This window comes from Juglans regia, chromosome 15 (assembly GCF_001411555.2).
Source record: "Juglans regia cultivar Chandler chromosome 15, Walnut 2.0, whole genome shotgun sequence".
NCBI classification, from domain to species: Eukaryota; Viridiplantae; Streptophyta; class Magnoliopsida; order Fagales; family Juglandaceae; genus Juglans; species Juglans regia.
Window position 1 is genome coordinate 18,746,924 of NC_049915.1, and position 23,889 is coordinate 18,770,812.

The 23,889-nt window shown below is 34.4% G+C and overlaps 2 protein-coding genes and 1 pseudogene across 3 annotated transcripts; 2 read left to right on the forward strand and 1 right to left on the reverse strand.

Moving 5' to 3' along the window:
• LOC108993077 overlaps positions 1-2,579 on the forward strand; it is a 7,477-nt pseudogene extending 4,898 nt beyond the window's left edge.
• A 9,406-nt stretch (positions 2,580-11,985) lies between these two features.
• On the forward strand, positions 11,986-19,008 carry LOC118343685 (lupeol synthase-like). Of its 2 annotated transcripts, XM_035685691.1 has the most exons (18): positions 11,986-12,186; positions 12,408-12,593; positions 12,792-12,881; positions 12,983-13,180; positions 15,101-15,185; positions 15,487-15,653; positions 15,819-16,007; positions 16,148-16,261; positions 16,542-16,661; positions 16,978-17,100; positions 17,167-17,265; positions 17,367-17,423; positions 17,534-17,580; positions 17,681-17,824; positions 17,962-18,139; positions 18,238-18,318; positions 18,688-18,771; positions 18,888-19,008. In XM_035685691.1, the coding sequence occupies exons 1-18, from the start codon at positions 11,992-11,994 to the stop codon at positions 19,002-19,004; spliced, it is 2,274 nt and encodes a 757-aa protein (XP_035541584.1). In that variant the 5' UTR covers positions 11,986-11,991; the 3' UTR covers positions 19,005-19,008. The 2 variants fall into 2 exon arrangements, with proteins under 2 accessions (XP_035541584.1, XP_035541585.1); XM_035685692.1 differs by lacking the exon at positions 16,542-16,661.
• Positions 19,009-21,120: 2,112 nt separating this feature from the next.
• LOC118344702 lies at positions 21,121-21,898 on the reverse strand. Its single transcript, XM_035685822.1, has 2 exons — positions 21,236-21,898; positions 21,121-21,150 (listed from the first exon to the last, which is right to left on the reverse strand). The coding sequence occupies exons 1-2, from the start codon at positions 21,896-21,898 to the stop codon at positions 21,121-21,123; spliced, it is 693 nt and encodes a 230-aa protein (XP_035541715.1).
• Between the last annotated feature and the right edge of the window lie 1,991 nt (positions 21,899-23,889).

Sequence of the window (23,889 nt, forward strand, 5' to 3'; positions counted from 1 at the left end):
ATCCTCTCACAATCTTATGATGAGACGTTAAATGATTGAAAATCATTTTTAATGCTTCACCTGTGTACCAATCATTTAGGCCCTGTTTGGAGAGCCAGTTGATCTCATCTCAATATACAAATCCTACTCAAACACAAATACTTTTCAATTTCTCTATCATAATTTGTCATCTAATCATTACAATTTTCTCAAATATACATATAAAACACAAAAAATAATTCAACTTTTTCAAACCCCAAAACAAAAATTTATATTCTAACAGTATTTGAACTTTATAATATTTTTATTCAACTTTTTTTCTTTCATTTTCCAAAACCCAATAAAAATCTTAAGTCAAGTGATTTCAATATTATTTACAAATCATCTCCCTATTATTTACAGATTTATCATCTTATCTCATCGGATCAAACTATCCAAACGAAACCTAATGTCAGATCCAAGAATGTTGAGAGTAGGGGTATAACTAATCTGGTTCGGTCCGATTTTGGAAAATATTTGAAACCGAATCAGTGTATACTGATTTTGAAAATTTAAGAACCAATAAGGACCAATTCATCACTGAAACCAAAACTTTAGATTTTTCTATTTTTGGTCAGGTTCGTTTCGATTTTTCGGTTTACTGTTTACACGTGTAGCATTCATGTCTAAGTTTAATATTATAAATTTTCAATACTAAACTTAATTTTTTGAATTTCCTATTTATTATTAACAATTTCAAATTCATTAATGTTCAATTATATTAGTATAGTATCAGTAGTGTCTAATTTATTAGCTAGTGAGATTAATAAACTTGAATAATAAAATTAAAATAGTATAATTAGTGTCTAATTATACTATTATTGGTAGCGTCTAACTTACATCATATGTTATATTAATTTTATATTATAAGATTAATAGACTTGAATAATAAGATTAGAATTAATTTCATGTAATATTAATTAGTAATTTAGCGTATAATATAAAAAATTAAATATATATATATATTGGTTCGGATCGGTTTAAACCGATTTTCAAAATATGAAAATCGATACCGCACTAATTTAGAACTAGTTTCGGCTCTTAAGAATCGGTACCACACCAGACTAGTTAGAAATCGTTTCGATCCAATCCGATTCGGTTTAATTAACTGGTTTGTTTATTTGTTTACACCCCTAGTTGAGAGGATGTTGGTTAAACGGATGATGAATAACATTTTTCATGCAATTGAAAAAAAAAAAAAAAAGTAAAGTTGCATGTTGTACTTTAAATGATTATGATAATATCTTAATTTCATTTGTATTTCCAAAATTACATCTGTAACGACGACATGTGCATATTTCCACCTTGAATCTACCGGAAGCTAGCTTATTAATTGTTTTTTTTTTCTGTCAAGCGAAACCTCAAATGGCTGCTCTCATGTATATATAGGTACTAGGAGCATATGAGTGGTCGGGATGTAATCCATTACCCCCAGAGTTCTGGCTTCTTCCTGATTTCATCCTCTTTAATCCAGGTTAATTTTTGTGACTCTCATTTATTTTCAAGAACTTCTCAATTTATTTCATTTCTTCTTATCATTATAATTTTTTTATATTCTCATACAAAATAAAATAAATAATTTAATTTTTTCAAATCTCAAACTACAAAAATTGTGCAGCATCACGAAAAGCTTGTGATTTTCTTATATCAAAGCAGTTACCAAATGGTGGATGGGGAGAGAGTTACCTATCATGCAACAACAAGGTATGTATATATGATTTTATGAACAACCTGTTTCAAATCAAGCCACAAAAAAAAAAAAAAGGATAAGAGTAAAACCAAGTTTATTTAATGTGAAACAGGTGTGGACGAATATAGAAGGCAACCGAGAACATGTTGTCCAAACTGCATGGGCTGTGTTAACACTCATTGACGCAGGACAGGTTATAACCAAGCCTATAATTTTCTCCCCGATGATCAGTTTTACATTAAAAAGTAAAATTCTTTCTTGAAAGATCAAGGAACAATATTAGTGCACCATAAAGACCACTTCGAGTATATGAAATTATCAGCACAAAAAATTCAGATTTTTTCTTTCTCTAAAATAAATGTCTGTAGAGTTTGAAGTATTGGATCTGCTAAAAATATAATACAAATAATTAAATCTATCTCTTCCCATTAGCTTAAATTTTAAAAATAAATAGTGATTTCACATTATATCAGAGCAGACTTCTACTCTTGGAAAAAAAAATATTTACATGACCATTTGGTGTAGATTGTGAATATTTATTAATTATTGAAATTCAGGCTTAGATAGATCCAACACCAATTCATCGTGGAGTAAGGGTATTGATCAATCCGCAAACTGAAGATGGTGATTTCCCTCAACAGGTATTAATATTTATTTCATGTTTATATATTTAAAATTAATTCAGCTTAATTTAATTAACTGTTTTTAACTCTGTGTTCCTTTTTTTATTTCATTATGTTTTGTAATGGACGTGCAGGAAATTACAGGGATGTTTTTTAGGTATTGTGGACAACTCTACGCAGCATTTAGAGACTTTTTTCCCTTATGGGCTCTTGGGGAATACCGAAACCGAGTTGTACTACTTGCATAATATTACTTAATATACCTGCTTAATTGAAAAATCATAAAGCAAGAAAGGTATAATGTATTTATGCTGAGTACTTGCCAAGAAAATATAAACATTTCTGATCTAGTATACTACGTACATGAGCTGGAAACATGTCCCATGCATCTTAAAACATGTCAAATTATATTAATTAATATAAGGAAAATGATAGGGAGACCGATAATGGTGTCCTCGATCATTTCGACCGATACTGTAATTTTTTTAAATTAAGGAGCTTTCGATCTCGTCTAATCCAATTATAAAGCTCTAACATGTACAGCACTGATAAACTCTCTAGCAATAATCCAAGAATATGTCGATTCAACTATCATTAAGATGGTACTGATCTGTGTATATAACTTCATTTTGGTATTTTTAATTTTACAAAATTTATTGCCTTTTTTAATTAATCAAAAATCTTATTTTATAACTAGTAAGTAATCGTATGCTAAAATATACAGTTTATGAATATTCAAGAAAATGCTCTCTCTCTTTATTTTAACAGTCTCAAAATATGGATGACTTTATAAATCCTTTCGAACGGCTAAATATCTGTTCGAACTAGATCTTTCGTAACGAATTAGATCATCTCAAAAATTTACAACTATTCGAGCGGCAAAAAAATATGTTCGAACAGACAAATCTTGGCGGTGAAGTAATTTATTTTGTCGGGAATAGTTCAAAACCGTTCGAACCGAATTTGTATTGTTCGAACTCGATAGATTCAAAACTGTTTGTACTGTATGAATCAACGTTCAAATGTAAGACCTTTTGGTTTCTGTTAGTCAAAACATTTGAACGTAGACTTAAATATGTTCGAATGTCTTAATAAATACATTCAAGTTCACCCTCACGTTCGAATGTATTTCCAACCTTTACGTTCGAATGTAAGACATTTTGACTTATTTTAGTTACAACGTTTGAACGTAGACTCAGTTTTGTTGGAATGTCTCATCAATTACATTCAAATGCATTCTCACTTTCGAACGTATGGTAATGATATGTTCGAATGTAAGGTTGAGTAGGTCTTTTGCAATGTAACATTCGCATGTTATAATTTACACATTCGAATGTTATCATTTTACGTTTAAACGTTAAATTGTACATTCGAACTGTTTCAATAACAGTTTTAATTTGTCATATATACATGTATACATGTGTTCTTTTTTCTTTGATGATATGGCTCATCTTTTGACAACTAGTAAGCAGGAGAGGGAAGAAATCGACCAGGACACTTCTAGAATAGGCTATCAAACTGTTATGGCTGAAGTATTTATCAATGAGTTTGACGAGCTTACGTGGGAGCAGACGAACCTCATAAACGTCTTTGATAATAGAGGCTTGACCAATATTTGCATACTGAGGGGGAGGATATACCCCTCCATGGTTCGAGAGTAGATGTGCTTCATGCCTCAGGATGCATCTTTCACATTGTGACTGTACGCTATGTTCAGTTGTAGGTTTCGACCAATGTCATGGTCGAGCTACTCGGGATTTGTGGCGTATCTGAGAAATCGACTACAGCAAATGCTTAGGATAAGTAGGCACATCAACATCATCTACTGGCCCAATCAAGTCTATGGCCAAAGATGTAGATCGGTTGGAGGGCAAGGGTACTGATCAACCTGAGGATGACGATTGCGATGAGGATTTCTACATCCTCATTGGGAGAGACCGCACATCATTCGATAAGAAGAACAGATTCTCCTTAACGTTGTTGCTACCATTCTTCTGCATGTTGCATCTTATAGTTGAAACAAAAGTAGAAACTGTGGCACATAAGGCCACATTCAGTCAGACTTGCACATAGTTCCTCATACGAGTGGCATACATAGAGCCCATTGACTTGCCACTGTAGCTTTTTGAGATGATCCGTTACGAAGCGATCATCATCTTCATTGACAACCTCTCATATGGAGTGATCATTACTGGGTTATTACTGGACCGAAGAGTGCCACCCCAGGCGAAGGAGTGGTTGATTGAGCAGATGAGCCCCCTCTGCATGACTTCACACCGTCAGAGCATTGAACAAGGAAGAGGGTGTGCTCAGTGTGAGCCTCAGCTTATCCCAGATCTTGTTCCTCCAACCTAGTCTAGGCCCAGTGTTGCTCCCCATAGTGGGAGTACTAGTTAGCAGCAGATGAGTACATCTGCAAGGGATGCGGGCCCTACTTGGCTCGATGCACAACATGCTTGGGTTGAAAAGATGGTTTTAGATATTACCATGCACATCGACCGATTGATCGTATATGTACAGCAGAGTGTCACCTAAGTTGACCATCGTTTATATATCCTAAATGAAAATATCAACACATTGACTGAGGAGTTTCATACATTTGTAAACAACATGTTCTGAGTGTTTTGAATTTTTATTATATTTTATATTTATATTTTATTCTATACTTTATGTAATGAACAATATTATTTAATATATATAGCATTTTTATATTTGAATTCTCAATCTTTTTTAATTTGAAATTTGATTTTTCATTTTAAAACAATTCATGTTTGAATGTTAATGACTATCATTCAAACGTTTAAACGAATTACTAGCACATTTGCACGTATGTGGGCTTAACATTCGAACGTACATCAACTGTTCAAACAAACGTAACATTTTATACATTCCAATGTAATCAATCCAAAACGACATTGTCTTGCTTACGTTCGAAAGAAACAATATTATCAATCAAACGTAAATTAATTTCTCGTTTACCTTTAGTGACCAATTGTCCCAGAAAATGATTTTTTGCGACTGTTTCAGGACTATCACAAATTCAAAACCGTCACAAAAACTCAATTGTGTTGTAGTGTCTCACAATATGGGCAAGTTGTCTTTCATAGTTTTTATTATATTTTTTTAGCGTGTGTCACATGCTTGATCTTTTCTTTATAATTACATACCACATATAGTTTGCCATCAAGTATTATTTTTCTGTTTTCAGAACAGTATATTATATATGATGTGTCGTCGAAATCATATTTTAATTAAGGTGCTGGTGGTGTAGAATTGCTAAATTAATCGATTAAGCCAGATCATTTAGCTATTTAGTCAATTCTTACCCACAAAAATATATTATGATCTGCTTTATACTGCTTCTTTATATATTAACTCACTTGTCAAATGTCACTCATTTGAGTAAGAAAATATTATGATAAAAATAATAATAATAATAATATTTACTGTCCTATGGTGTGTAACTCTTTCGCATTATTTTTTTTAAAAAAAGCAAGTAAATCTCAGACTTAGATGAAAAAATTATTTTTTTAATAGTGAGACACCACTTTTTTTCCTAATTCAAGTAATATGTAGGAATTGCACACTCCAATTAGACTGTATCTAATAGGGCTGCAAACGGGCCGGTCCGGTCCGGTCCGGTCCGGCGATGGACCGAAAATTTTCGGTCCATTATTTTTCCGGACCAGACCGGACCGAACACCCAAAGGGACCGGACCGGACCGATGGTCCGGTCCGGTCCAGTCGGTCCGCCCTCTTTTTTTTTTTTTAAAATAATTAATAAAAAAATTTATTTAAAATACTAAATTAAATTAAGTGACTTATTAATGTGGATTATGTAACAAACTCAATAAAAAAATATTTTATATGGTCAATGATAATAAATTAGATGAAAATTATATTATTAATTTATATAATTACTATATAATTAACTAATTGATATTATATATTTATTAATTCATAGAATATTAACAAGTGTTAATAGTATATTTAAAATTTTATATTGTTAATAGTGATAGGTTAAATGAAGATATATATAAAATATTGTTAATTTATAGAATATTAACAAGTATTAATAATATATTTAAAAATTTATATTGTTAATTGTACAATTATTATATATAAAATATATAAAAAAATATTTTTTTTTTTTATTTTTCATTCGGTCCGGTCCGGTCCGAAAAAACTGTGGACCGTGGACCGGACTAAATGATTTCGGTCCTCTAAAATATGGACCGGACCGGACCGGTCTAAGTCTCGGTCCGGTCCGGTTCGGTCGGTCCGTTCGGTCCAACCGGACCGTTAATCACCCCTAGTATCTAACATTACCTATTCTCTAGTACGTACCCATCCTCAATCCAATCTAGATCTTCTATCTCCACAAGATGGTGATCAACCCCACCTCCCTTAAATCCAATCATCTTCGAAGATAGGATGCAATTATATATGGAATCAATAGTAAGCACTTACATAATCAACATAGAATGCAAGGAGACTGAGTAAATGATATTGAAAAAAAAATAGAGAGAGAAAAAGGGAAGGGGAGGGGAAGTATGTTGTGTTTCGCTGCCTAGGCAACTCCACACTGTTGGGCTCGGGTTCCATTCCTGCTAAGATGGAGAATGGAAGGCTCACGGGCCGTGGTACCTCCGATGCTCAAGTTAGTTTCAGTGTTGGAGATGAAGAGGAATAATTGCTCAATGATAGTGAGAGTTGAAGTATTCAAGAGAGTGAGTAACCCCTTCTCGGCTGAGAGATGGGGTATTTATACTTATCCAAGGTGAAACATGAAATGGTGGTAGATGTATGTAGCTCTGTACTGGGATCGGATGTCCCTACTAGCTTCCTACTTTCCTGCAAACCTGCCAGCCCTGACCATTGCCGCTGACATCTAGGGGGCATGCTGTAGCATGACAACTCTCGGGACGCATTAAATGCGTGGCTCTTGCCATGGTGTGCCCAGTCTCGTTCTATTAAATGTGTCATCATCTTAGTCATGCACGTTTGTCCTCCTACGCCATTCAGATAGCAGGCTCAGGGACATGGTGTCACGCTGTCCTGCCTTACCTCCCATCCTTTCACTAGTGTACCCAGCACAGTGATCTTTCTCTTGGGCCTCCCGGGCTGACCCAACTCAGCCCAAGCCTTATCCATGGGCCTAGGGCCCAGGCCTTATCCCGAGCCCTACCACTAGGGATTACTCCCTTCATAGTACCCCGTGAAGTCCTAACACATATGTGTGGTGGGAATTTTTAAACATCCATTCTTTTCATCATAATTAGTGCACGAGGAAACATAGGCTTTTGTTGTCTTTCCAACCCTTGACCGCTGGAATAGGAAGGCATCTCCCTTGGCCCATTCATGTCACGCACCTGACGTATTCCTATTCGTCCGTGTTGTCTTATGCCGTTTGGACTTCTCGAGGCCACCATCCTAGGTCATTCAATGCTGGCATCGCCTCGATTTTCAAGCGTATCTGCCCACGCCCTGGGCTTTTCATTAGCTCGTGCCCTTCACATGTCCAACATGAAGCCCGTTTTTCTATGTTGTCCACTGTCGTTTGGACTTCCCGAGGCCACCAACCCAATTCATTCAATGTTGGCGTCACCTCGGTTTTCAGTGCCTCTATGTCTTCTGACAATTGAACTGGGCAGAGCGCATCTACCCACGCCCTAGGATTTTCATTGGCCCATGCTCTTCACATGTCCGACGTGACACCTCACGCCTACACAGCCTTCATGTGCCTTTTGGTCTTCCCGAGGCCACCTACTCGTATCGTCAAATGACACCTTGGTTTGTGTGCGGCCCTATTTTCCTTCCAGTCTCGTCATTTTGCTTCCCTCCTAGATCTCTCTTCAATCCAAATTTGGTTATAGAAATAAGAAAGTTGCTGCTAGGGCCATAAAATGTAATTGATTAGTGGATTTGGGATCACGAAAGGAATGGCAAGTTTACTGTTAGAAGTTGCTATAAGTTTATTTCAAATCAATTAAAGGCTGTTGCAGTAGAGACTTCAAAGGTGGATCGACAACATGCAGTTTGGAAGGCTTTGTGGAAATTATCTTTGCCAAGTAAGATTAAAATCTTCGCTTGGAGAGTATGTAGAGATGGCCTTCCAACTAAGGAAAATATTTTGAAGAAACAGGTAGTAATTGATGGCAAGTGCAGTTTCTGTGAAGATCCAGTCGAGGACTTAAATCATGTAGTTTTCAATTGTCATATGCTTAAAGAGGCTTGAAAGAAACATGTCCCTAGATTGGCTATGAATCATAATGCTAAGTTTTTTGAGTTCGTCTCACAGCGTTGTCAACTAAAGGATCATCATAGTTTGACTATCTTTTGCTCTTTGCCTTCGGGTTTCTGGTACCGAAGGAACAAAATGGTTTTTGAAAATGTGGTATTATCCATTAAACAGGTGTCTAAACATGCTTTAGGCTTGTTGAAAAGCTTCAAATCTGTTAAGGGGCAGTCTCATACACAAATGCAAAAGCATCTTAAATGGTCTCCACCTCCATCTGAGTGCTTGAAACTTAATACGGATGGGGGCTCTCTTCTGTGACCTCAGGAAGGCTGGAATTGGGGTGATTCTAAGGGATGATAAGGGTGAAGTGCTAGTGGCAGCAAGTATGGCTGAGAATGAAGTGGAAAATCCAGAAGCCATTGAATTGTTGCTTGTTGATTCTTTGCAGCAACTAGATATGTTTGACTTAGCAACACATTGTCTTGCAAGACATGCTTGGAATGTTCAGAATGTTGAGATGTGGGAAGATTGTATTCCAGACTTTCTTTCTCAAGCTCTATGGCTTGATAAATGTTTGTAATCTTTGTTTTATCTTCAATGAAATTGATTTTCTATCAAAAAATAAAAATCCCACATTTTTAAAACACCATATTTATACACCATTTTTTTCCTTTCTTTTAACAATCGGCTGGTTTGGATTCATGATGGGATAATATAAGATGGTTTTAGATAAAAGATAAAAGTTAAAAAAAATAATGTTAGAATATTATTTTTTAATATTATTATTATTTTAAGATTTGAAAAAATTGAATTGAGATTTGAAAAAGATTAATTGTTTATATACTTTATAAAAAAATTTGAAAACATTGTAATGATTAGATCAAATGAAATGAAACATTTTCCAAATCGAAATGGGTCTTTGTTTTTTCAAACGTCCGACTTTTAAAAGTTCATTTATTACCAACTGTCATATTTTAAAATACTTAGTTTTTGTTTACAATGGTAATTTTTTTAAAATTGATCTTTTCGTACCTGTTATTTAGTACCATTGGTATATTTGAGAAATTTGTCTGTTCCTAAAAAGAATAATAAAATCCATTCAAATGGTCATAAAATGTACCAATAATTAAAAAACTGATAAAAAAATAGAAAAAAAAAACTTTAAAATATCTTATTATATTCAATCATTGATTCATATTACTAACTTGTGATTTGAATTTGTAGATCAAGAAAAAACAAAAGATTAAAAGAAGCAAAGAAAAACAAGTAATTTGTCATTTTGGTACCATGTTTTGAAACACCTTAATTAGCTGCCAAACATGTAAGTTCAAGGGTAAGTTTATTTTTCTTTAAGGTATGAAAATAAGTGAATTTTTTTTTTTAATTCTTTTGCCAGCAACAAAAAAAATAATAGCTAGGGTAAGTTTAACTTTGCTAGAGTAGGCTTCTCTAATTTGACAAAGTACTTTAACAAACTTTAAACTTATTTTTCAAAATAGCTGTACGAATGCTATTTTGACTAAAAAATACATTTTTTAAAATAAATTTATTCAAAGTTTGGCTAAAGAAATAGAAATAGCCAGCTAGTTTTGACTAAGTTTCATTCATTAATTCATAGGCATAAATCATTAACTCGTGAACAGAAGAATTAATGGCAAAGAATGTTCATACTAGCTAGAGTTTGAATCCAAAATTAAAGTTTTTGGAAATATATGAGAATTTGTTTGAAATTAAGTTCTAGGAAATCCGTTCACTGGGGGGAGGGGGGTCGGAGCTTTGCCTCCACCCACCACCCTCCCTCACCAGCCTCAGCTTCTATCTGGGCTTTTACCGGTCAGCTTTTTGTCTTGTTAGCTTTTACTTGTTACCAACAAAACTAGTCGATCTGTTGCTTTCCGACGAGCAAATGTCGACACGTGCCACACCACCAGTCTCCCTAGGCGCCGATCTTCAAGAGCGGCTCGTAAGCCTCATGCGCGGCTTTTGCCGTGCATAAGATTCACTCGCCTTCATGCCTGGGAATGTTTTCAGCCGCCATGCGCAGCAGACACGGGATCAGCGGTATCAAGTCTTTGGAACCCGATATCCCACTTCTCTCCAGGTGTGGCACGTGTACTGCACGCGGCCCCACAGACAATGGTGGCCCCTCATCGGCGATTCGGCTTAGTTTATGGTTGCTTTCCTATATTCTCGCTTTCCCTAACCAAAGATCGAGTGAAGGTGAATGAAGTTCATTCCAGCCAATCCAGACCATCATGTTGCAGCACACATCCTTTTACTGCTGCTTCTAGCTACAGCTTTATAGTCTATTCAGCAGACTATTTTAAAACCGTCACCAAGCGGTCTTCCCTTGTGGGAATTGGGTGAGAGCCATTTAGTTGGCTCCGAAACCCACCTTTAATTTTTTCCTGTGTTATAATCTATTGGTTTTAGGAAGACTATAGGAGATTCTCACCTCAAACTTGTATGTTGTAACCGATAGTTTATCTGTAAATGCCTTATTTGCCAAAAAAAAAAAAAGTTTTAGGAAATGAGAGAGAAAAGTTTAAATCAAAGTATTTTTTACAATGTGTTGTTTTGGATTTGTGAAAGTTTATAGCTAAATTTTAAAAAATTATTTGAATATAATTTTTTATAATTATTTTTTTCACTTATAAAATTTGTATTGATTTTTTGTATTTGAGTAATAATTAGGTAATGATTAAATAAAAATCTAAGAATCTGGAATAGAAAACTTTTTTGTATTTGATGAGTAATGTTAAATATTGGGAATGAAGTTTTAAAAAAAAATTGGAACATCTTGGGTGCCAAACATGACCGAAATCAAATTTAGCCGGGTTATGTGATATACAATCTTGGAATGTACAATTTCCATATACTTCCTTTAAAACAAAGTGGATAAATTTAAAAATATCATTTCTAACTTTATAAGACTTCTTACGTACCCTTATTAAAGCGGCGGGATGGAGATTAAACATAGAGTTATAAATTTCTTTGCCATTTTTTGCAATTTTTAATTGAAAATATGTCTTATAATTAATTTGAAAGGATACTTTCAGAAATTAAAAGAATCCTGTTGTACATTAATATTCAATACATGGGTAATATTTAAGATTCATACGTGTTTATCAAGACAAGCAATCGCCGTAACAACCAGTACCCTGCCTACACATTAATTAATACCCGTAACAACCGGCCTGCCTACACATTAATTACCTATATATTAAATATATATACCACCCACACTACAAATACCACCCTGCCCAAGCTCTTGATACTCATCTCATCGAGGTACGAAACACAATATATCCCGAGGTACTCCCATGTATGCATTTATTTAGCAAAATAATTACCAACTTGATGGGTCTTTTTTTTTTCTTTTTTAATTAATGTGTATGTGTGTTTGTGGCAGATTGAGGATGTGGAAGCTGAAGATAGCGGAAGGAGGTCCAGGGCTGTTCACAACAAACAACTTCATTGGGCGGGAACACTGGGAATTCGACCCTGATGCTGGCACTCTCGAAGAACGTGCTGAAATTGAAAGGGTTCGTGAAGAGTACAAGAAAAATCGGTTTAAGAAGAAACAAAGTTCTGATCTTTTGATGAGGATGCAGGTTTCTCATCTCTTTCCCTTTAATCGCTCTCATGTAGTCTCTACTAGATCTCTAGAATACCATAATATGGGACATTTTATATCTATGGAATTATATTGAGCCAACCATGCAGCAACCATTAGATACCTTTAGACTTCGTCTGGTTATACAAATCATCTCATCTTATCTAATTATTATAAATTTTTTAATTGTGATGACTTAATTTTAACATGAACACACAGCTTAGAAAGGAGAATCGAAGTGTGCCAATTCCACCACCAGTGAAATTGCAAGAAAATGAAGAAATAACGGATGCAACAGTGACAGCTTCACTTAGAAATGCACTAAGCTCCCTTTCATCCCTTCAAGCACATGATGGCCACTGGCCTGCTGAATTCATTGGACCCTTGTTCTACGTTCCACCCTTGGTACGTACGTACTTCTCAAACCATGCATGCATTGTTTTAATACAAGGTTGGTTAATTTTATCTTTGTTTTCTTTTTAATTCCATTAATTCTGATCCCAAATTTCACTAAGGATAATTAATATATATATATATATATATAATTCGCATACACATAAACATTTCTTAATTTAATTTCAAGCTTTTACCATATGCATGCAGGTAATGGCGTTGTACATTACTGGAGATCTCAGTCGTATTTTATCGTTAAATCACCGGACCGAAATTATTCGATACTTGTATAATCTTCAGGTTTTTGTTCAACTTTACTTTTATTCTGGCAACCAAAAAGGCATAGGAAATTTATTCTGAGAAAGAAAATATCCATATTTATTTGTATGTTTGTTGGACAGAATGAAGATGGAGGATGGGGTTTCCATATGGCGGGTCACAGCACAATGTTTGGGTCAGGTTTGAACTATATTGCCTTGAGGATACTTGGAGAGGGGCCTGAAGATGGTGAAGATAGGGCCATGGCTAGAGGCCGAAAATGGATACTTGACCATGGTGGTTTAGTGGGGCTGCCATCATGGGGAAAGTTTTGGATCTCGGTAAGAACAGTTGTTTGGAGTTCCTATAATTCTATTTACTAAATTAGATATTTTATACGTAACTAAGAAATCTTGATTAGTTTTCGGGAATTTAGGTAGCAATAATCAGAATATTGATCTATTAAAAGGCCAGGATGACACATTAAATTTTAAGCCCGGATCTCGTATATATATTTCAACATTAAAAGTACTAAGAAAGTATGTCATTTTAGTTATGGCGATTTCATGATAACGTACATATATATATGGTAAGCAAAAAAATTATTGAACTGATTAATAAAACAAAAAAAAAGGATTAGTGAAAAAAGAAATACTTCAGCCACAAAAGAATAACAAAAAATCCAAACCCACGAAAGTGATACGACTTGAAGTAGTACGTCAAATTGTAAAGTTACTTTTATCGTAAAATAGATCCAACAGATCGTATGAAACCACATCAGTTTATAAATTTATTTTTGTGTAATTCTTTTGTGTCTATAACACTTCTCAAGTGAAAAATATTTGGAGTCCAAATTGAAGTATTAGTACAACAAGCTTGGGCTGTGAAAAAAAGTAATGTTATTCATAATCATTTTATTCATCATCCTCTCACTATCTTATGATGAGACGTTAAATGATTGAAAATCATTTTTAATGCTTCACCTGTCTACCAATCATTTAGGCCTTGTTTGGAGAGCCAGTTGATCTCATCTGAATATACAAACCCTACTCAAACACAAATACTTTTCAATTTCTCTCTTATACTTTGTCATCTAATCATTATAACTTTCTCAAATATACATATAAAACACAAAAAATAATTCAACTTTTTCAAACTCCAAAACAAAAATTTATATTCTAATAGTATTTAAACTTTATAATATTTTTATTCAACTTTTTCTCTTTCATTTTCCAAAACCCAATAAAAATCTTAAATCAAGTGATTTCAATATTATTCACAATTTATCTCCCTATTATTTACAGATTTATCATCTTATCTCATCGTATCTAACTATCCAAACGAAACCTAATGTCAGATCCAAGAATGTTGAGAGTAGGGGTATAACTAATCCGGTTCGGTCCGATTTTGGAAAATATTTGAAACCGAATCAGTATATACTGATTTTGAAAATTTAAGAACCAATAAGGACCAATTCATCACTGAAACCAAAACTTTAGATTTTTCCATTTTTGGTCAGGTTCGTTTCGATTTTTCAATTTACTGTTTACACATGTGCACTGTCTAAGTTTAATATTATAAATTTTCAATACTAAACTTAATTTTTTGAATTTCCTATTTATTATTAACAATTTCAAATTCATTAATGTTCAATTATATTAGTATAGTATCAGTAGTGTCTAATTTATTAGCTAGTGAGATTAATAAACTTGAATAATAAAATTAAAATAGTATAATTAGTGTCTAATTATACTATTATTGGTAGCGTCTAACTTACATCATATGTTATATTAATTTTATGTTATAAAATTAATAGACTTGAATAATAAGATTAGAATTAATTTCATGTAATATTAATTAGTAATTTAGCGTATAATATAAAAAATTAAATATATATATATATATATATTGGTTCGGATCGGTTTAAACCGATTTTCAAAATATGAAAATCGATACCGCACCAATTTAGAACTAGTTTTGGCTCTTAAGAATCGGTACCACACCAGATTAGTTAGAAATCGTTTTGATCCGGTCCGATTCGGTTTAATTAACCGGTTTGTTTATTTTTTTTACACCCCTAATTGAGAGGATGTTGGTTAAACGGATGATGAATAACATCTTAATTTCATTTGTATTTCCGAAATTACATTTGTAACGATGACATGTGCATACTTCCAATTTGAATCTTCCGGAAGCAAGCTTATTAATTGTTTTTTTTCTGTCAAGTGAAACCTCAAATGCCTCCTCTCATGTATATATAGGTACTGGGAGCATATGAGTGGTCGGGATGTAATCCATTACCCCCGGAGTTCTGGCTTCTTCCTAATTTCATCCCCCTTAATCCAGGTTAATTTTTGTGACTCTAGATTGTTTTCAGAAAATTTCTCAACTCATCTCATCTTATCTAATCTAATAATTACAATTTTCTCATATTTCTATACAAAATAAAATATACAATTCAACTTTTTTAAATTCTTAAATAAAAATAATATTAAAAATATATATATTTTAACAATATTATTTTATTCAACTTTCAATTTTTATCTCAATTCATCTCATATGTTAAAATAAATGAGGTCAGCCTTATTTGCTTTCACTCTTTCTTCGTTTTAAAAAAACTTGCACCTTAATTGTATGAAAAATGCAGGCAAAATGCTATGCTATGCTCGCATAGCTTACATGCCCATGTCTTACTTATATGGAAGGAGGTTTGTCGGCCCAATCACTGAGTTAGTTTATTCGCTAAGAAAAGAGTTATACAACGAGCCTTACAACCTAGTTAACTGGAATAAAGCCAGGAACACAGTTGCGAAGGTTAGTACGGAGTGTCAAATTTGACGACTCTCAAAAGTCTCTGTTTCAACAAGCGAAGGGTTTCTTCCGCCATAATTGAGGAGTTATCTATCAATAAAACTATATATCTTTTAATTGTATGAGAACTATAAAAACTCATTCAAAGTGCTATCGATCATAATATAGGAGGATCTGTACGATCCACATCCTCTGATACAAGATTTGGCTTGGGGTTTTCTTCACCATGTAACCGAACCTCTTCTGAAGCGTTGGCCCTTTTCAATGTTCAGAGAGAAGGCACTAAAAGCTGCCATTGGTCATGTTCGTTTTGAGGACGAGGCCAGCAGATATCTATGCATTGGATGCGTTGAAAAGGTAAATATATATTAATCTCGCGTACACTTCATCAATTCAATCAATACGAAAAGACATTTTCTAGACCAAAAAATTTTATGCATGTGTTATCAGAGAACTATATAAATTACTTTGTAAAGTTAAATACTTTCTTTTGAAAGGTGATGTGTTTGATGGCCCGTTGGGTTGAAGATCCAAATTCGGAGGCATACAAGCTTCATTTAGCCAGACTTCCAGACTACTATTGGGTTGGAGAAGATGGCTTAAAAATTCAGGTAATATTTAAACCATTACACAACACTCAAGCCTAAAGAACCAAAACTTTTGATTCATTTGAAGATCAGAAATGCTATTTGTAGTTTTACGGTGTGCAAGTTTTGCATACTTAATTTCTTTAAAAAAAATGATTATTTTCTCATATGTTACAGATACCCACTTTTCAAAGAGAATGTGTATGACTTGCACACCCTAAAATTATATTTAGCATATTACCTTTTGAAGATTTTATCTTCTACTCGAAATGTAAGGAATGATGCCAGACATGGGGTGATGCAGGGTTTGGGATGTCAAACGTGGGTTGCTGTTTTTGCTATTCAAGCTATTCTGGCTTGTAATCTAAATGAGGAGTACGGCCAAACTCTGTGTAAAGCACACGATTTTATAAAGGCTTCACAGGTTAGAATATTTTTCAAAATATACATTTTTTTTCAAAAAGCAGACGGTACCTAATTTTATTGATAACACTCTCCTGTAGAAATCGAATATCATACTTTAAAAAAGTCATAGGGTCACAAAAAAATTCCAAACCTAAAACCCATCACTTATATATGCAATTGCATTATAAAACTGTACAAGAAAAAGCAATTATAGGCTAAAACAAAATAATCAAACTATATGCCTAAATTTTATATTCCCCTAAGCATCCCTAGCTAGCATGGTTTTATGGATATAATCTTTTTAACTTGATCATAGTTTTTTTTTTTTTTTCCAGGTCCAGGATGACCCTTCAGGGGACTTCAAAGCTATGCACAGGCACATGTCCAAAGGATCATGGACACTCTCAATGCCAGACTATGGATGGCAAGTCTCTGATGTCACAGCAGAAGGGTTGAAGGTAATGCCTCATTGCTATCTAAATACATTCCTACAAAAATGCCACATTCATTCTAATCTACTGCAGGTTTCACTCTTGTTATCACAAATGTCCACCGACCTTGTTGGGGAAAAAATGGAGAATCAACGGTTTTATGATGCCGTGAATGTCATTCTTTCTCTACAAGTAAAGACTCAGCTCACGTTTTCTGTATTTTTTTTACTCATTTTCATCTTTAAAAGGCTTCACCTGATGAGTAATCGACTTTCTTTGAATTGCCACTACAGAGGAAAAATGGTGGTTATTCAGCATGGGAGCCTCAGAGAGCATCCCCATGGATGCACGTAAGCCTTCTGATAAAACGCCAGAAGTGTGTTCATAAAAAAACTAGGATAAGAAATCATTGTGCTAAATCTGCACTAACAAACTTAAATTTTGTATATATTTTTTGCAGAAATACAACCCCACAGAGGTCTTTGAGGATTCTCTCTTTGAGGGAGAGTAAGATGCATGAGATAACTTCATCCAACTGCAATTTCCACAGAATTTGTCGTATTTTCTTCCTAGCTAACTAACAGCAGAAATATTGTCACCTTTATAGGTATGTAGAGTGCACTTCGTCAGCACTTCAAGCTCTTGCACTCTTCAGGAAACTCCATCCCAAGCACCGAAGGACAGAGATAGACAGTAGCATTTCCATGTCGGCTCAATACATTCTAGACTTACAAGAACCTGATGGATCATGGTAATTAATCATACATTTTTCGCAAATTATATTTCTCTATACTTGTACTCAAAACAAAAAAACTACCCTATTATATGTATATATATATATATATTATATATATATATGAAGTACTGACTCTTTAAGCAAGTAAACAGGTATGGAAATTGGGGGATTTGCTACACCTATGGTACATGGTTTGGTGTAACAGGTTTGGTTGCTTGTGGAAGAAACTACAAAAATTGTGCAGCATTACGAAAAGCTTGTCATTTTTTGATATCAAAGCAGTTACCAAATGGTGGATGGGGAGAGAGTTACCTATCATGCAACAACAAGGTATGTATATATGATTTTATGAACAACCTGTTTCAAATCAAGCCACAAAAAAAAAAAAAAGGATAAGAGTAAAACCAAGTTTATTTAATGTGAAACAGGTGTGGACGAATATAGAAGGCAACCGAGAACATGTTGTCCAAACTGCATGGGCTGTGTTAACACTCATTGACGCAGGACAGGTTATAACCAAGCCTATAATTTTCTCCTCGATGATCAGTTTTACATTAAAAAGTAAAATTCTTTCTTGAAAGATCAAGGAACAATATCAGTACACCATAAAGACCACTTCGAGTATATGAAATTATCAGCACAAAAAGTTCAGATTTTTTCTTTCTTTTAAATAAATGTCAATAGAGTTTGATCAAGTATTGGATCTGCTAAAAATATAATACAAATAATTAAATCTATCTCTTTTCATTCGTTTAAATTTTTGAAATAAGTAGTAATTTCACATTATATCAGAGTAGACTTTTACTCTTGGAAAAAAAAAAATATTTACATGACCATTTTGTGTAGATTGTGAATATTTATTAATTATTAAAATTCAGGCTGAGATAGATCCAACACCAATTCATCGTGGAGTAAGGGTATTGATCAATTCGCAAACTGAAGATGGCGATTTCCCTCAACAGGTATTAATATTTATTTCATGTTTATATATTTAAAATTAATTCAGCTTAATTTAATTAACTGTTTTTAACTCTGTGTTCCTTTTTTTATTTCATTATGTTTTGTAATGGACGTGCAGGAAATTACAGGGATGTCTTTTAGGTATTGTGGACTACACTACGCGGCATTTAGAGACTTTTTTCCCTTATGGGCTCTTGGGGAATACCGAAACCGAGTTCTACTACAGCTTGCATAATATTAATTAATATACCTGCTTGAAAGATCATAAAGCAAGAAAGGTATAATGTATTTATGCTGAGTACTTGCCAAGAAAATATAAACATTTCTGATCTAGTAGATCTACTACGTACATGAGCTTGAAATTAATAAGGTCATGTAAAATATGTGATAATAAATGCAGTTTCTTGTGTGGGCATTCCATGCAGCCTAAAACATGTCAAATTATATTAATTAATATATGGAAAATGATAGGGATACCGATAATGGTGTCCTCGATCATTTCGACCGATACTGTAATTTTTTTTAATTAAGGAATTTTTGATCTCGTCTGATCCAATTATAAAGCTCTAACATGTACAGCACTGATAAACTCTCTAGCAATAATCCAAGAATATGTTGATTCAACTATCATTAATATGGTACTGAACTGTGTATATAACTTCATTTTGGTATTTTTAAGTTTAAAAAATGTATTGCCTTTTTTAATTAATCAAAAATATTATTTTATAACTACTAAGTTATCCAGCTGTTTACTATATTTATAATTTTTATTTTATTGTATAAGTTTTTTAATTTGTTTTTATTTTTTAATTCTTCTTTTTAAATTCTTTTACCTTTTATGTGATTTTTTATTCCATTTTACATTTCTTTAATGTTTTAAGTCCGTGGCGCAGACATGCATGGCTGACCTGTCAAATGCAATGTGTCAAACTGTTATTCATGCTGATGTGCCGTTTCTAGCCATTTATATCGTCTGTATAATATAAATTATAAACTAAATTAATGGGAATGCACATTTTTCATATAATTTTCAAAACAACACTACAAAATAAAACATCATTATATATGGAGATATCACTCAAATTAGATTATTAGGACATTAATCCCAATAGTAATTACAAAGCCATATGTCACGTGATCAACATTAATTTGGCTTGCAAGTAAAAGCTCCATGGGACAAAAGGGTTCACTACAACAAATTTTAGTTTTAGGGACGAACTGAATTTCGTCTCTAAAAGTAATTATCGGAGACAAAATAATTGCATCTCTATCAACCTAATAACAGAAGCTGCACATCCAAAAAATACCAAGCTGCACAATCCACATCAGCAGCTCAAGAAGATTCCAAAATTATCTCTTTTTTGTATTTTACTAAATCTATTGTAATAAACTAATATTCTCTATTCTGCTTTTTGCTCATCAAGCACTCACGACACCTGTGCCTATATAAACAATGCATGGCTCCTATAATCGTATGCTAAAATATACAGTTTATCAATTTTCAGGAAAATGCTCTCTCTCTTTATTTTAACATGGTATCAGAGCTGCAAGACTAGCAGTCTCTCTGATCCTTCTTTTTTTTGTATATTCAGGAAAATGCCTATCGAGAGTAGCCTCATTTTCCAGCCACTCACTTTTTCATTGATCTTATTTATTAGTTCCTCTAGATGCCTTACGGTTAGTTTACTGCTTACTATATTCATCCCCAAATATTTAAATGGAAAACAACTTTCTCCGAAACCCGTGATTTTAAGGACTTCTCTTCTTCTGGCTGGCGTGAAGTGCTTTGAAAAAAAGATGGCGGACTTCTCTTTGTTAACTTTCTGCCCTGACCACTTTTCATACAATTCCAAGAAAAAACCAGAGCTTTTATCAACCTCTTTGCTCCGTTAGTGAATATCACAATGTCATCTGCATATAATAAATGAGAATTAAAGGCGTACCTCTAGCTTGAGAAAAACCTCCAATTGTCCCACTCTCATACTTTTTCTTTGATAATTTGGTGAAGACTTCCCCTCCATCAATATAAATAAATATGGCGATAGGGGATCCTCTTGTCAAAGTCCTCTTTCCCCCTTAAAAAAACCTTTAACAATTTCATTCAGGAGAATGGAATACCACGACGTCGTAATACACGTCTTGATCAACTCACAAACCTCTTCAGAAAATTTGAAGGATGCCAAAACATGTAACAAAAAATTCCAGTTCACACGATCATATGCTTTGGACATGTCCACTTTCAACATCACATTTCCACCATTTGACTTTTTATGTATTGCATGGGCCATTTCTTGAGTCAAGCTAATGTTTTCAAATATACTTCTATTGGGGATGAAGGCATTCATGTGAGATCACTCTCGGCAATAAATGTGTAACTCGTGCTACAATAATTTTAGAGCATATTTTATAAATCACAGCACGTAGACTTATGGGCCGAAATTTATTGAATCCAGTCGATTGATGTACCTTCGAAATAAGGGCCACATAGGACGCTGTGTAGAGCCTTGGTAATCGTTTTGCTACAAAAAATTCTGTAATGACATCCATCATATCATGTTGTAGAATTTCCCAACATTCTCTAAAAAAGCCCGAACCAAATCCATTTGGTCCCAGACTACTCTGCACGGGAATGTAGAAAAGAGCTTGTCGAACTTCTTCTACTGCTAGGTGCTTTGTAATATTTTTATTTTCTTCATCCATAATCACGTTATCAATTATTGGCCTCAACTCCAGTAGCTCCACCTCATACCTGTAACTCAAAAATTCTTGAAAATAACTGAATGCACCTTCATGAACCGCCTTTGGAGAGTCAAGAGAGCTTCCATCCGTATTGGTCATTTTTCTAACTTGATTTTGCTGCCTTCTCTTCAATACCGAATGGAAAAAGCATGTGTTGTTATCTCCTTCATTTAGCCATTTGATTTTTTCCTTTTGCGCAAGCATGGTTTCCTCTCTTTTCTTCCATGATTCCAACTCAATTTTTGAGACAAGTAAGTCCTTCTCCACCGCTTCTAAATACTCTTCTTGGAGGAGAGAATCAAGTAATTCAATCCTCTGCTCTAGATCATGAACCAGAACTTCAACATGGCCAAAAACTTCCTTATTCCTTGTTTTAAACGTATGTCTCATGCGCTTCAATTTGAAGGCCAAATTCTCCAAACCACTACCATGTCTTTCCTCCTCTCAACACTTTTTGATACATGGAATAAATTCTTTATGCTCCACCCACATTTGTTGAAATCGAAAAAGAGATGGTCCATACCTCTGAAAATTATGCTCACAAGAAACTATCATATGCGAGTGGTCCGAGGTGTTGCGCCCCAAGTACCTTAGCAATGTTTGCGGAAGCAAGTCTAAGAACTTTACATTAAAAAAAGCTCGATCCAGTCGAGCCCAGCTCCTTGTAGCACCTTCTTGCCCATTACACCAAGTTAACATTTTCCTTTGGAAATTAATTTCAAGTAATCCACACCCATTGATGCAGGTATTGTACTCCTCCACCGCTATCAATGGCCGAGAGGCACCCCCTTTCACTCATCATCATTTCTAATTAAATTGAAATCTCCTAAAATCATCCAAGGTAAATTCGACTGCACTTCCTCTTCTAGAGTTTGGTAGACGTTTGGAAGATGCTTGTAAGAGAACATAACCCAAACTGGAGCATCCTCCCCCATTGCAAATTTGGTTCCCCGCAATAGAGGTTTCGTAACATCCAACGTAATATGGACTCGCATAAACTCTCCCCAAGCCAACTCTCCCTCATCCAAGTCCACTTCCTCAACCCTACCTATTTTTGAACCAACCCTCTTTCCCACATAAGTATTTCTTGCCCTGATTGGGAGATCATGGAGCCTGACCTAAAATTGAGTCTCAGAAATTTGAATAGCTTCAGCCTGTTGACTGCCATCCACCTCCTTCATCAACACCAAATGCTTATCAAAAGACCAAGGGCCTTCACGCACCACCTTCTCCTTATCTTGGAGACGTCCAAATTCAACCAACAACAGAGATGAATTAGGATCGTGAAACCGGACACTCTTGACTAGTTGCCATGCCTTCCTCTTCGTTGATTTAAACTCATCCCTATTGAAATGCTTCTCAATAAACAAAGACATTACCAAACACTTACCACCCCGCAGATTCACTTCCTCCAACTTTTCCACCTCCACCACAACTTCATCCTTTTCATTTTTCGTCAACGAGAGACGCTTATACAACTCTTGCAAATCACTCTCCATGCTTCTAGCAAAAAAACCCCACCCAGAAAGGTAAAAAAATTTAATCCTGCAAAAATGCAGTGAAACCCACCTCCACTCTCACCCAAGAAACCCAGAGAGAAAGAGAGGAATTTCTCTTAGCTATGTATGTTTTTAAGACTTGTATTATTTTTATACGTACAGTTCAAATATTAGTTGTTACGTACTTTTTTTTTTTTGATGAAGAGCCGAGAATCACCTGTCCACGAGTGATCCCGTCCCGATTATATTAATAAACCCTCACTTATGGCGCAGGAAAACCGTGATTATATACCAATACCTGGCGTTACAATATAAAAATTTGAAACCAGATATTAAAAAAAAACCTAGTATATCTAGAGAAAATTACATAAACAACCTCCTCACCTGGAAAAAAACCATTAGCACAACAAACATATACAATAAAATCTAACCAAACCAACACAACAACCAAATAGAACCAGATTCTTAATTCTGACAGCACCTCAAAGAAGGTAACCCAAGTTTATCCAACCGAAGTAAACCTCGAGGGACCCTAGGCAATTCTCCAGCTATATTCCAATCCATATTAAGACCAGCTGCCCCACTCCGAGCCAACCAGTCAGCAACTTTATTACCTTCCCTATAAACATGTCTAACTGTGCAAACCATCGAATCCATAAGAGCAAGAGTATCCTCCCAGAAGTCTTCCAAATACCATATGCCACATCTTCGCCTATTCCACCAAGAGATTACCACTTGAGAGTCTAATTCTATTTCCACAAAAATCATCCCTAGATTTTTACAAGCTTTAAGACCCTGCAGCAATGCTAACAATTCAGCTCTATTATTGGAACCAAAACCAATATAAGAATTAAAAGCATGAACCAAGTGACCCTGATCATT